The sequence below is a fragment of the Acomys minous genome, assembly GCF_964271855.1.
Source record: "Acomys minous genome assembly, chromosome: 16".
NCBI lineage: Eukaryota > Metazoa > Chordata > Mammalia > Rodentia > Muridae > Acomys > Acomys minous.
This window is the reverse complement of record NC_140498.1, coordinates 95,791,445-95,806,400: the sequence shown is the minus strand read 5'-3', so window position 1 is coordinate 95,806,400 and position 14,956 is coordinate 95,791,445. Positions and strand designations below refer to the sequence as shown.

The window sequence follows — 14,956 nt, the reverse complement described above, 5'->3', positions numbered from 1 at the left end:
TCCACGGGAAGCATTTCACTCAGAACAGGCACACTACGCGTGCTCCAGACACCTCTTTTCCACATTTGTCATCTCTGCTCTGAGCTCAGAAATGGATCCACATTTACCACAAGTAGCAGTTGAAGCCTCGGTTTCACCTCTCTACACGATACTGCTGCAGAGAGCATCCAATGCCGAGATGGGTGCTGAGACTCCAGCAAAGATACACATTAAATACATTGTGCTAACCATCCTTGCTGCCTAAAGCCACCATGTCCTTGGCAGTCCCTATAGGAGGCAGAGACCACTGGCCTGAGTCCGGATGCTTCCAGAAGCAGAGGCCGATGGTCGGCTTTGGTTGCGCCTCAAGAGTCTGCAGCCAAGGGCAGCGCTGTCTCTCAGCCCATGGCCTTCTGCTTCACTCTCCTCAGTAACCAACCCACCATCAAGAAGGCGGTCCTAAGCCCTACAGGGAAGCTTCCACTCCATCCCAAATGTTCAGTTGCACCGGAGCCCACCAGGGCCAGGTCTCACCAGCTCCATGCAGCGCCGGCCGGCCTCCTCCTCCCGCTGGACCAGCTCCTGCATCTCCACCTTCATCTCCTCCAAGCGTTGCTGATAATACTGGCTGTTTTCCCGCTGATGGGCCTCCGACTTGGCTGCCTGGGACAGCTCTTCACCCATCTTAATCAGGCTGTCCCGGAGGCGGATCACCAGGACCTGCGGGGGTGGGGGTGGGGTGGTTGGCCTCATTTGGAGAAACCAGGTGCCCAAAGGAAGGCCTCAACAAAGTGGGAGCCTTCACTGGGCCTCTGCGTGTTCCTGCCAAGTGACCCAGTTAAGAACCGTACTTTCTCAGTCTTCCTCAGGGAAGAGCGCACAGGCTGGTTTAGCCGGTATCAAACGGTCAGCCCTGAAAACATACACAACAGTAATATTACACAGGTCAAGCAGGTTATGTTTAGGAATATGCGTGTGCATACATATATGGATATAAAAACAATCAGTGGGAAAAAAAAAGAGGCCTCCGATCTGAAAGAGAACCAAGGAAGGCCACATGGAAAGGCACAGAGAGAGGAAAGGGAAATTATGTGATTATACTCTCAGAGATGAAAGAAAAATGAAAAAAAATTGTTATTTCCTCCCCTAGAACAAGAATTCACTTTGAAAATAAGAACTGTTCTGCGATACTATGGGATGGACACATGGAGAATCTGCCTTCGAGGGGCTCTGGGTTCAAATCCTGCCTTTCCCGTTTCCTGATGTATGGCCCAAGTTAGATGACAAGGCCGCCGAGGTAGGGGCTCTTCTGTCTGTATACCAGGGCGCTGCCAGGATCTAACACGCTAGCACACAGAGTCTGGTGCAAATAGCTGCAGATTCAAGTCTGATAATCCTTGCCCCGCCAAAGTCTAGGAAGTAAAGGGAAGCTCCAGAGAGAGGGGAGGTGGGGGAGGGAGGGAGGGAGCCATGCTGCCTTAACACTCCAGTCCAACCAAACCTTTGGCTTCTGGGCCTTGGGTAAGGTTCCTCCTCTCCACCCTCAGTGCCCTGCCTTCCCTGGAAAGAGAAGCCCGTCGGGCATACATAACAAAGAGACAGAGACAAAAAGATGCTAGGCACTTATAAAATGGTAGGAAAACCCCAGGGCCATTCGGATTCATTAGGCAGCCAATAAGCCCATCAATCCACAGGGTCCTGGTGGGCAAATGGTAGCATTTTGACACAGGCGGGAGCCCCGTGATGATGACAAGCCTTGCTGAGCATTCTGGGAGCCGTGGATGGAGGAGTCAGACTCAGGGTCAGTCATTGCCCAAAGGGAAGCTGTCCCACTAGGCTCCATTTTAGAGACTGTGAGAGGGAAGGGGGGAAAGAGAAATCATCACAGCATCTCCAGTGGCCCCAGCCATCAGCAGCGGGGACACAGGCTCTCCTACATTTAGATGATGGTCTTTTGGGTTCCACTATCAGGGTTTTCCTGGCATCCATGTCTATGGCTAGAACCAAATAAAGACCCCATAGATCCTGACGGATGAGTGCACGTGAGGCTCAAGGAAATATGTACAAAAAGGAAAAAAAAAAAAACAAAACAAAACCAAAACTGGAAGGGACAAGAACCGATGGCGCAGTCAGGTGTGTCCCAAGCAAGGCACGTGGACCACATGATGACTGGCAAGTTCGAACCCCCGCTGCTCTCCCGGCTCCAGACCCCAGCCGGTGGCTTATGTGCCCTAGGTACCTCAAATCTTTTCATCTGCACCTTCTGGAACTCCGTCTTGTTCTCCAGGTCACAGATGACAGCCTCCTGCCTGCTGACGATAGCACGGTCCACGGTGGACTGCTCTAGGTGCTGGATGCGAAGCTGGGCCACCTGCAGCTGGGGCGCACAGAGGAGGCTACTGGCACCGGTGTCCCCGCTCAGCTCTCTGCCAGCACAGGCCAGCACTGTCAACCCTCACCATAGGCCCACGGGGGGAGGGGGGGCAGGGGCAGGGGACAGCAGGTGCTGAGGGGTGACACATCCTGTTGGCTCATTCACTGTTTTCTTCCTTTTTCCCTTCTATGATAAAGGGCCAAGCTGGCAAGGGAGAGATCCCTGAGCCTGAAGACACGATGCAGAAAGGAGGTTGAGAGCCCAAGTTCACAACTTGCTTTCTGCTTATGTGAGCCTGGCCGTGTCATTTCCAGCTTGACCTTCCAGAGACCAGCAGCTAGCGGGTCTGCCCAGCTAGCGGGTCTGTCCTCGGCTGGCTTGCTGGCGCTCAACACCCAGGTGCGTGAGGAGACCTGACCACTCTGACGGGCATGCGCATCAGCTCTGGCAGGGCTATGAGGTTTGTGGGTAAACGTGGCCCGCTAGGTACTGAGGCTTAGAGGGATGGGGCCCCAATGGAAGACCTCCTGAAGAGGTGCGGCCCGGACTCCATACAACTTCTCTTTTGGGGAGTTATTTCTCAGAGGGAGAGAGGGGAGCAAGCGGGAAGAAGGCTGCACTGAGTGGTGCGTGGCCCATCTGGGGGCGGGGCGGGAGGGGGGGGCGCGGGAACAAGCGGCTGTGGTATGAGAGTTTGGATCTGCCCTTCTGTGCATTAGGACTTTCTCGAGTCACTTGGCACATGACTCAAGTCGAGCGAATGCCTGGGTGGTCCTGAGGGCTCTCGGAGAACCTGACCTCCCCCCGCAGGACGGCGAACTCCGCAGGGGGAATTCGTACCTGCTCCCGAAGCGTCTGCTTCTCTTTCTTGGCTTCTTCCAGCTGTGTCTGTAGTTCCTGAATTTGTCCAATGTCAGCAGCAGACTGGCGAGGCAGAAAATCAGGTGAAGGCCCTGTAGAGCCTCGTTTCTTCCCTGACCCAAAGATCTTCTCGAGCAGAACTTCTGTGACAATGGTTGGTCCTTGAACCTTGACCCTTAACCTTTCCCAATGGCCCATCTCTGTTAGGACTCTGCTTCAGTCTGCCTACCTGTGATGTCATTGCCTACCTGCCATGGGGGCGTGGCCCTGCCCAGTATATAAAAGGACAGACCTACCTTGCCCACCCCCTCCCTCCCTCCCTCCCTCCCTCCCTCCCTCTCACCCTCTTACTCCCTTTCCCTGTCTTTCTCTACCCTCTTCCTCTCCTCCTCTGTCTCTGTCCCCCTCTCTCTGTCTTTGTCTCTGGGGTACCCCTCCCCTGTTTCCTTCTCTCCCTATGCTCATTTAATAAACCTCATATAATATCTGATACCTTATTTTCTTATCATCTTATATTAATTATAAAATTGGTGCCTGAAACCCGAGATACAAAATCCAAAAGAACCAAATTCCTTTCTCTAAGTCCTTTCACTGCTCTCCTGCTTCCCACTGGCCCCGGATGGGACCTCAGACTAACCTAGCCCCGCTTGCCCGGAGCCACGTGTGAGGAAGCCTTCCCCACCAAGTTTTTCAGGACTGATTCTAAGCTGAGGTAAATTTCTGCTGCTACACTCTAAAACTGGCTCTCCCTGTGTGCACCAACCCATCCAAGGTTTCCTAAGCTACCTATAAATCTCAAAGCTATGTGTAAATCTGAACCCCTACCCTTCCTTTCTCCACCGGTGATGGGCTCCTTTGGGGGTGGCACGCGCACACAGCTCTTTCCTTGCTTCTACTGGGTTACCAAATGCTCAAAAACGCATGTGCTGGCGGCCTACAGCTGCTGCAGATGGTCTACCTCGATTCCCAGGGAGGCCAATCATGGCTGCTTTCCACCAGTCACAGGCAGGTACACTCTCCGCCCTATTGCTCCTCCGCCGGCCAGCTGCTCATCGCCCCCCCCATGCCCCACCCCCGGGGCACATCTCAGGGACTCCTCCTGGAACACTGGTGCTCAACCACCCTCAGTCACTGCAGCCTGATAGCATTTTTAAATCTGCCCGCCACCGGTTGCTCGGCACAATCCTTAAGGGAATCCACATGCTTAGGTGCCATCTTTAAAGACAACCACATGACTGCCGCCTGTTTCCCTCTGCTGACCTGGTCCCTCCCCATTTCCCACCGCAGGTAGGCCAGAGATAGCACGTGCACAACCCTTACTCCCTAAGCCCCGCCTACCCAAAGGAGGGCCTTGGAAGGCCAGGGGCGGAGTCAACCTCCTCCACCAGATGACCAGCAACTGACAGCTGTGCTAGCTCTGTAAATTGTGGCCTGAGAGAGTCAAATACGCCTGGCTCTCAGCTAAAAGTCTCTGATTTGTTTTTCTGCTCTCAAAAAAGAAAAAAAAATCATACGATTGTTTAATGGGTGTGATGTTTAGACCATATATAAAACTTAACCTCTGTTTATTTCCTTTTAGATAAAGAAACCATTTTACTGCACCCTGGTTCAAAGTGCTTCTTATTTCGAGATTCTGTTTCTACCCTGATCCAAAATGTTTTCGTCTCTAATTTCTGTCTTTTCTAATTCCTAGACAAGTAAATAAATGCTGTTCCTCCTGTCACCCTGGATTCAACTATAGGCTTCCTGGGTAATGGGTTTGATGTGGCTTTTAAATTATTCTATTATGTTCTGCTGTATTAACATTCATTTGTTTACAATGTTAAAACTTAAATCACTGCCTTATAAACATGTTTAACTCCATTTTCTAAATGTGATGCTATTAATCATACAGGAAACTGTTCTGCTCTCTTTTTATGGACATTTGCTTTTGGACTGTGCTTATGTTTTTAACACTCCAGCTTAACAGGGATAAAAACCTAAAGTCTTAGTCTTTCAATATTAGAATAAACTATAAACAAAGTTGTCTATCTAAACATTCTTTTTTTTTTTTTTTTTTTTTTTTTTTTTTTTTTTTTTAGTTTTTCGAGACAGGGTTTCTCTGTGTAGCCTTGGCTGGCCTGGACTCACTTTGTAGACCAGGCTGGCCTCGAACTCACAGCGATCCGCCTGCCTCTGCCTCCTGAGTGCTGGGATTAAAGGCGTGTGCCACCACGCCCGGCTCTAAACATTCTTAAGATAGACAAGAATGTGGTCTCGCTGCCATCTTAACTAAAAGGCTGAGGATGTTTCCTGAACCCCCATATAAGAACTGGGAAAAGTAATTTTAAAATCTTTAAAACCTGAGAGGAGCCTTTCTGACAGGCTCAGCTACTGCAAAACTATACTGCAGGCCTTAGCCACTACCTCTGAGGGAAGAAAACAGAGGTCTGCAATGCCCCCTCTTTCTGGGGTCCAGCCTGAGCCAGCTCTGCCAGGGACCTGTTTCAGATGTGGCCAAAAAGGAGACACTGGTCCCACAGCTGCTGCAGGCAGAAAGGGACACTGGTCCCACAGCCTTGCCTGTTGACAGATTGGCCTTTGGGTGTCAAAATGCTCACATTCTGGCTTGTCCTCTGTGCCCAGCCACTGGAACTTCAAACAGCACAAGAGCTTTAGAAACTTCCAGCCTTCAGGCGCCTTGGCCTGGTGGAGTACAGATGGCTCCTATATTCAGCAACCTTGCCAAACAGGGTAACGCTGCAAGTCTGGTTAAACCTCACACTCGGGCTACATGGCCAACTCCTACCATGGGAGGCTTCAGGTACCTTCCCAGCCCTCTTCCTATGCACGAGACCAAACTTTAACTGTCAAGTCTAGACACAGTCTACCTTGCCACCAGACTTTTACCATAAAGACAGTGACTTGCTTACAACAATTTTACCTATATCTTAAAGGTTCCAAAAAGACACTTCATAAATGTTGGAGGGTCCAGGAAAGTGTTTCAAGTTGGCAAAATGCAAGTCATCAATGTCAGAAGGTCTAAGAAGGTGTTTTATGAATACTGGAGGGTCCAAGAAGGTGTTTTAAGGTTGAAGAGTGTTAGAAGGTCTAAGAAACTGTTCCAAGAAGGTGTTTTAAGGTTGATACATGCAAGTTGTGGATGTTAGAAAGCCTAAGAAGCTGTTTTATGAGTGCTAGAAGGTCTAAGAAAGAGTTTAAAGTTGATAAATGCAATTTATGAAGGTCAGTATGTCCAAAAGGATGTTTTCTTCATCCTGTTGCTATGGTACTGTTGCTATGGTACTGTGTCAACTGTTCCGAGGGTTGACACTGATCAATGGAGCTCTGGTTCACTCACCTAACTACGGTAAAAGCATTCCACTATATGATCCTTTCATAGTTCTAAGCTCAAGGTTTAAAATTTCCTTTTGTTCGCCTTTTCCTTAAAATTTCTCTCATTGTGCTAAAATTATATACTGCTGGTCTTCTGAACAGAGGGAAGAAGCTCCTCTTTCATGGTGTGTGCTGATGCTGAAAATCAAGATCAAGTGAGCCTTTCCCCTTCTGCTCTACAGGAGACTTCTGTCCTCCTCACGTTTCCATTCCATAGATGTCAGAAAGATCCATGAGGCTTCCTAAGCCTTCCTAAGCTCACCTCAGAGTATGTGTGCTCTTAACACAAAGTTCTTTTCCCAAGCCTCTACCATGCTATATGTCCACTGCCTTTTCCTACAGTGTGCACATGTCTAACAATGTGTATTTCACTACAGATTTCAAACAGTGATGATGCTAAATTTATCCCCGTTTATGAACTTAAAAGGATTCTTGTAAGCTACAGGAAACCCACCTCTCAGGTCAAATGGAGTCCAGACAAGTACTGCCAATCCACAGCCTGAGTTTCCTACCTTTCACCTATCTCTGGGGGTGATATTCCTTCCCCCCTTTTCACTGCTTTTGGGACTCCCCTCACATAACTACCTGATTGCCACCTTTCTGCACCCAACACCAGCTGGGTTCTCCCTTCCTAAGTGCGTAAACGCTTCCCTTTGTCCGAGAGACTGTCAACAACTGTGGCTGGCCCTCCCTGCTAACCTACAACTAGGACAGTTCCCACTGAGTAAGAACTGCACAGTCACTCCCCTCAACCCCCACAGACGCCACTTAGCCTCCAAAATTTCCTAGTGCACTAGGTAGGTGGCTGTGTCCCCAGGCCAGCTCAGCGACAGAGCTGTGCTCTTTTGGTCGCTGTCCAGTCTGAGCACCTGTTCTTTGAGTTACTGTCCATTCTGGGGATGCCCTAAGGGACTACTGGCCTCACCTCCCCATGGGAAACGTTCAGATGCCTGTTCCTCCTGGCATGCCTCTGGGATGCCTTCTGGAGAATTTCAAACCCCTAAGCCCACATTAAGGGCTTCTAAGCTTACATGCCTCCCTCTCTCTCTCTCTTACCCCCTTTCTCCCTTTCCCTCTCCCTCTCTTCCTCCTTTTCTCACTTCCTCTCTCTCTGCCTCTCTCTCTCTCTCTCTCTCTCTCTCTCTCTCTCTCTCTCTCTCTCTCTCTCTCTCTCTCTGTCTCTGGGGTACCCCTCCCCTCTTTCCTTCTCTCCCCATTCTCTTTTAATAAACCTCATATAATATAATACCTGGTATCTTATTATCTTATATTAATTATAAAAATCTCTGTTTGCTGAGTCCCAACGTCCCAACACGCCATCATCTCTATTTGCGATCAAGCTTCCCAGGACCCCGTTATCTTTGTTTGCTGAGCCACGATTCCCAGTACCCCATCGGCTCTGTTTGCTGAGTCACACCTTCTCAACACCCCATCGGCTCTATTTGCTGAGTCATAGCGTCCCCATATTCCCATCTCTGCTTAGTCACTCCCTGGCATCAGCCTGAGGACTCAGCGATTGTTGAGTTCTTTGTGACACATGCTGGAGAACCCAGAACAGACCGTGCTGCCCACAGTGTCAGGGACGACACTCCAAGGGTGGCATCGTGGTTTGAACGTGAAGCGTCACTCACAGGCTGGGGGTGAGGGAGCAGCTTGCCACCAGTGGGCGTTTGGAAAGCAGTGATCGGTACTCTGCCTTCAAGGATGGTTTAATCGATCGGTGGACCTCAAACATGAAGACACGGTTGGTAGAACTGTGGAGGGGACAGCTTAGATCGAGGAGCTAGGTTGCTTGGGGGTCACAAGTCACTTGTGCAGGCTGCTTCCTGCTGAAGCGCTGATGCCTCCCACGAGCCATGAGCCACACACTCCGACAACAGTGATGTTCTCCCTACGCACCTGGGGCCAAGCAGCCAGGCACCCAACCATCTGAAATCATGAGCCCGGTGGAAGCTTCTAGACTGAGCTCTTCTCCCCAGGGATATAGCTGGAAACCTGCTGGGAGCCCTGGCCCCACGCCCACCTTAGCCAAAGCTTTTCTGCTTCCCTGCCTCTGTGTCTCATCACACTCCTCACTCCCCTGACTGTGGCGCTGAGTGCCCACCTCATGTCTCAGCTTCAGACTCCTGTAGGACAGGGCAGAGGGCATCTCTGCCATAGTGGAGTGGACAGGATGGGGTGGCATGCCAGCTGCACCTCTCCTGCTCGGCTCCCACAAGCTTGATGGTGCGTCCTGCCACCCATCAAACGAAGCCCTCAGGGAGGGCGCGCACACACACACACACACACACACACACACACACACACACACACACCTCGGACCCTCCTTCCAGGTCCCATGGTTCCACTGTAAACTCATTAACTCCTGATCCACCTGGCTCCTCCTCCTCGGGGAGGCACCTCCCTAACTGCTCCCCTTTTCTGGATGGTTCAGTTTACTAGCCCACCTCCCACCACATGCTGCTCCTGGTAGCTTCGTGGCAACATCTGCTCAGCCCAGAAGGCCACGGGCACTAAGGAGAATTGAGATGTCCCTTTGCTTATCAAAGTGTTCACGGCGGCGCATAATACAGAGCAAGAACAGCAGACAGACAGGCAGACAGACTGGATGGATGAGCATATGGGTGATGGCTGGACTGATGGGCACAGCAGGCAGATGGCAAATAAATAAATAAACGGGTGGGTGGGTGGGTACATGGGAAGGCAGCCGGTGGTGGTTTGAATAAGGCTGGGCCCAATAGGCTCGTACATTTGAACACTTAGTCATCAGGGAGTGGCACTACTTGAGAAGAATTAGAATCTCTGTCTCTGTCTGTCTCTGTCTGTCTGTCTGTCTGTCTCTGTCTGTCTGTCTATCTCCATCTCTGTGTCTCTGTCTGTCTGTCTCTCTCTTTCTCTGTCTGTCTGTCTCTGTCTGTCTGTCTCTGTCTCTGTGTCTCTGTCTGTCTGTCTCTGTGTCTCTGTCTCTCTGTCTCTGTCTCTCTCTGTCTCTGTCAATCTGTGTCTGTCTGTCTCTGTCTCTCTCTGTCTGTCTCTGTCTCTCTCTGTCTCTGTCTACCTGCATCTGTCTGTCTCTGTCTGTCTGTCTCTGTCTCTGTGTCTCTGTCTGTCTGTCTCTGTGTCTCTGTCTCTCTGTCTCTGTCTCTCTCTGTCTCTGTCAATCTGTGTCTGTCTGTCTCTGTCTCTCTCTGTCTGTCTCTGTCTCTCTCTGTCTCTGTCTACCTGCATCTGTCTGTCTCTGTCTGTCTGTCTCTGTGTCTCTGTCTCTGTGTCTCTGTCTGTCTGTCTCTGTGTCTCTGTGTCTCTGTGTCTCTGTCTCTGTCTCTCTCTGTCTGTGTCAATCTGTGTCTGTCTGTCTCTGTCTCTCTCTGTCTGTCTCTGTCTCTCTGTCTCTGTCTCTCTCTGTCTCTGTCTACCTGTATCTGTCTGTCTCTGTCTGTCTGTCTTTGTCTCTCTGTGTCTGTCTCTGTCTCTGTTTGCAGGTTAGGATGTAGCTCTCAGCTCCCCCATGTGTGCCCCGATGCTTCCCGCCATGACGATAACGGCCTAAGCCTCTAAAACTGTAAGCAGCCCCCAGCCAAATATTTTCCTTTAGAAGTTGCCTTAGTCACGATAGATGTCTCTTCACAGCGATGAAACTGTGACTAAGACACAGCTGAATGGATGGCTCGGTGAGCAGATGCCTGATGGATGGTGTGTGGCTGGAGGGGTGGCTGTATGCGTAAGTCAACGTTTCCCTGGTGACGCTGTCCTCTGGAGGACACACCATCTCTCCCCAGCGCCACGTGGAGCTGACAGTTCCTACCCACCTCTGAGCTGTCAAGTCTATGGAAGCCACAGCTGGGGGCGGGGCCTTACCTGCGCGATGAGGTCCTTGTGCTTCTGCATGAGGTCATTCAGGTCTTCCTGGTCCCCATCGATGCGTCTCAGGAGGTCCGCCCTCTCAATCTGCAGCCTGTGCAGCTGCTCGTCCACCTGCAGAGAGGCAGAGGGCGGTGAGGGCTGTGTGTGTGTGTGTGTGTGTGTGTGTGTGTGCGCGTGTGTGTGTGCTGGTGCATACTGAACAGGGGTGTGTGGATCCAGGGCCCGTGTGAACCGCTAAGAATCCACGCATACCCATATAAAGGTCCATGGCCCAGGCATGGATATAACAACCATCGCACAGCAAATCACCAGCACTGAGCACCAGACGTGGCCTCCTACAGGTGCCCAATAACTGTCCATCAAGTGAGGATATTGATTCAACTAAGGGATTTTCTCTCCAAGGGCATTCCTTTTGCACATGCATTTGATGGTTTTGTATGTACGTAGGCACATCCTGTGGACGGTGTGCTCGCACATGTGCAGGTGTTTCCTGTATGTGTGTAGGCACGTCCTGTGGACGGTGTGCTCGCACATGTGCAGGTGTTCCCTGTATGTGTGTGTAGGCACATCCTGTGGATGGTGTGCTCGCACATGTGCAGGTGTTCCCTGTATATGTGTGTAGGCACGTCCTGTGGACGGTGTGCTCACACATGTGCAGGTGTTTCCTGTATATGTGTGTAGGCACGTCCTGTGGATGGTGTGCTCACACATGTGCAGGTGTTTCCTGTATATGTGTGTAGGCACATCCTGTGGATGGTGTGCTCGCACATGTGTAGGTGTTTCCTGTATGTGTGTGTAGGCACATCCTGTGGATGGTGTGCTCGCACATGTGCAGGTGTTTCCTGTATATGTATGTAGGCACATCCTGTGGAAGGTGTGATTGCACATGTGCAGGTGTTTCCTGTATATGTATGTAGGCACATCCTATGGAAGGTGTGATTGCACATGTGCAGGTGTTTCCTGTACATGTATGTAGGCACATCCTATGGAAGGTGTGATTGCACATGTGCAGGTGTTTCCTAGTTAGCTTTATTTCAACTGGACACAACCTAGAGTCATTTGAGAAGAGGGAACCTTGGCTGAGAAAAGCCCTTCTAGATTGGCCTGTGTGCAAGCCTATGGGACACTTTCTTGGTTAATGATAATGTGAGAGGCCCCAGCCCATAGTAGGTGCTGCTACCATCTAGATGAGTGGTTCCAGGGGGTATACATGAAATCAGATAGAGCAAGCAGTGAATAGGAAGCCAGTAAGCAGCAGCCATCCATGGCTTCTGCTCCAGTTCCTGCCTCGAGTTCCTGCCTCCTGGTTCCTCCCTTGAGTTCCTGCCTTGAGTTCCTGCCTCCGGGTTCCTGCCTCCAGGTTCCTGCCTTGAGTTTCTGCCCTGACCTCCCCCAGGGATGGAGTGTGAGTATGTAAGACAAAAATAAACCTCCCCAAGGGATGGAGTGTGATTATGTAAGACAAAAATAAGCCCTTTTCTTCCCAAGTTGCTTTCAGTTGTGGTGTTGATCACCACAATAGAAACTCTGAAATGATGTGTAGGCAAGCACAAGTAAAATACAGGACAAAAAGACCCTGCACATGCCTGAGCTGATCCTTTCCATCTCTAGGCAAAGTATAGAATTCTCTATGTCAAGCACAAATTTAAGGTGAGTCAGATCATCCATCCCCAGACATTGTCACCAACATGACAGGGCTACACCCATGGCTCATCTGTCCCCCTGCAGTGGTGACCAGACAACAACGTTATAATGAATAGCCAGGTCTTTTGTTTACAGGGAGTTGAAGGGAGCCTGTGAGAGACATGCTTTTCCTGTTAGAGAGGATGGCATGCAGCAGTCTGATGACAAACACAGAGTACCCTGTGGCATAAGAACACTGCAGGGCGGTGAGAGGTTCCTGAGAACCACCAACAGCTGTGAGCACACATGGACACATGACCAGCTGTGCTCATCACTACAGGTGCAAATTCATGCTACTCTGCACACAGTAGGTGTACAACAAATTTCCTCTCTGCCTTTATGAATGGTATCTCACTTTTGGTGCATGCCCGTGTGTGTGTGTGTGTGTGTGTGTGTGTGCACATGTGTGTGTTCGGTTGAATTCAGTGCCAAGCACCCAGTAGGCTCATGATAAATTCCCTTTGCTTCTTAGGGAGCTGAGTGAGTGTTCAGCCGGTCCACAGGAAGGTCCCTTTTTTGTCTTATAGAGCTGAGCACCCAGAAGGTCTACAACAGATGCCTGTACCACCAGGGGACTCAGTGGGCTTTCAAGGGGGCACCCCACAGATCCACTGTAAGCGTCTTCATGCCATACAAGGCTGTGCCCCTGGCAGGCTGATGCCAGACCTTGAGCCTGTGCTTCTGGGGCTGTGGAAGGGGCAGTACCAGATTCTTGCTCCGGGTCATGCTCTCCAGCTCGCTGTGCATGCTCTCCAAGTCTGCAGTCAGCAGCTTTTGGGTCTTCAGTGCTTCCTCACACTTGGCTTCGCTCTGCTCCAGCTGTGCAGGAACAGGAAGTGGAATGAAAAGGAGGAAGTTGCTTCTCTAACACCTGCCTCAACCAGCCCAGCCCAGCCCAGCCCAGCCCTAGCCGGCTACCCCGACACCTTACACCTGTCCATCAACACAGCACTATGTGAGTGCATGAGGCAGCCTAGGTCCAGCCCACTCCAATGCCCTACACTGCCCTGTGGCAGCTCCAAACCCTGATGCAGGAGTGAGCTGCTCCTCAGTCCCCTAGGGCAGACAGCTGAGGACACCTACTGCCAACTTAGCACCAGGCCTGGGACACGCAGGGAGCAGTCAACTGGTCCTGCTTTCCCAGAGAAGACAGGCAAGGACAGATAGTGACAGCCTCTGGGGAGCACAGGAAATGAGGCCAAGGGATGGTGGGGTGAGAAGGATGATTATCAGGATGATTATCAGGATGACTATCATGGGAGGTGTCTGACTCGAAGGATGAAGGACAGCGGGAGCCTACCCACCCTGACAAGGGCTTGGCTTGAGCTGGTCTGTAACCCTTTTAAAGGAAAAAATGTTCTGCACAGAAGGCTCTTCCTATGCTCAGCTTTGACCAGATCTCAAAGCCAGTAACTCAAGCTGCTTTCTCAGCCTCTGCCTTCTTGCCTATTGATAGCCTACAACTACCTAAGCACATGCCCTGCCTCCAAGAGTGACCAGTTCCATTGAGACACTCATATCATGGGGGGCTGGAGAGATGGCTCAGCGCTTAAGAGCACTATCTGCTCTTCCAGAGGTCCTGAGTTCAATTCCCAGCAACCACGTGGTGGCCCACAACCTTCTGTAATGTGATCTAATGCCCTTTTCTGGTCTGCAGGTGTACATGCAGACAGAGCACTCATATACAGAAAATAAATAAATAATAATCTTGGTGACAGAGAGAGAGAGAGAGAGAGAGAGAGAGAGAGAGAGAGAGAGAGAGAGAGAGAGGTGGGAGAGAAACCCATATCAGTACACAGACCCTATGTCCAGTGTGCAACTAGTAATTTCCCTTGATCTTTAGAGTCTCCAAACAGAATACCCCCTTAGACATGCTCCAGACAGAAAAACACCCAAGAAAAACACCCAGGACTCAGAGCAGGGCAGCACCTAGCCCAGAGACACACAGTCACAGGAACAGAAGCAAGCCCAGAATTCCCCGGACGCACAGACTTCCACTTTAGAAACCACAGGCTCCTGAAGGGTTAAGGGTGTGGCCATGGCACCACATGTCTGTAATCCAGCATGTGGGAGGCTGACTCAGGAAGAGCCCGAGTTCCAGGCCAACCCTGCCTCAAAAAACAAAACTCAAACCAAACAAACAAGTGAATCTAAAGAGCTTGGTGCTAAGAGACAAGAGTAGGGGAGTAAAGTGGCCCAGGATCCCGCTAAAGGGTCCTCTTCCCCTCAGGGTGACCCCTGAGCACGCAGCACACTGACCATGTAAGAAAGGCCTAGAGTCCAGACAGAGGCTGTGCACAGCCATCTTCCACCCACACACAAAGAGCAACTATGATGCCAAGTCACCTTGCTCTGCCCACATGCTACAGTGGCCGTGACAATGACAGAAGGTGGGTGGGGGTAACGTGTTGGTGGGGTGCCATTCAGAGAGGTGGGACTTTAGGCTGAGCTTGATCTTCCAAGCTGGAACCCCGAGGCCTCTGGTGAGACAGACAGGCTAGAAGAAGGGCTCTCCCTAAGGATAAGTCTGTCCTACTACAACCAAGGAAGAGGTCACAGCACATGTGTGTACATGTGTGCATGTGTGAGTGTGTGTGTGCATGTGTGTGCATGTGGATGGGCACATGCAAGCATGCTTGCGCTCATGGATTTGCCACTCCTGTGCACAAAGGATGGAGCAGACACCTGTGGAGGTGTGACCAGCCTCCAGGCTCCCTACACAGGATAAAGAACACTCTTCTTCCCACGGTGCTGGGGTGATGGGAATTCCCACACTCTCTGGTCCTGTGCAGCCCTGGATACCACTAGTAACTGTAGTCC

The 14,956-nt window shown here is 50.9% G+C and overlaps 1 protein-coding gene across 1 annotated transcript in view; it reads right to left on the bottom strand.

The window, feature by feature from the left end:
• The window catches only part of MYO18B (myosin XVIIIB), a gene marked incomplete at its 5' end in the record, with an annotated part of 198,622 nt that overhangs the window by 66,656 nt on the left and 117,010 nt on the right, over positions 1-14,956 (bottom strand). Inside the window, 5 exons of the mRNA XM_084763691.1 lie at positions 514-699; positions 2,219-2,356; positions 3,194-3,277; positions 10,448-10,564; positions 12,842-12,955. Coding sequence (XP_084619817.1) covers positions 514-699; positions 2,219-2,356; positions 3,194-3,277; positions 10,448-10,564; positions 12,842-12,955 — 639 coding nt within the window. The remainder of the gene's footprint in view (positions 1-513; positions 700-2,218; positions 2,357-3,193; positions 3,278-10,447; positions 10,565-12,841; positions 12,956-14,956) is intronic.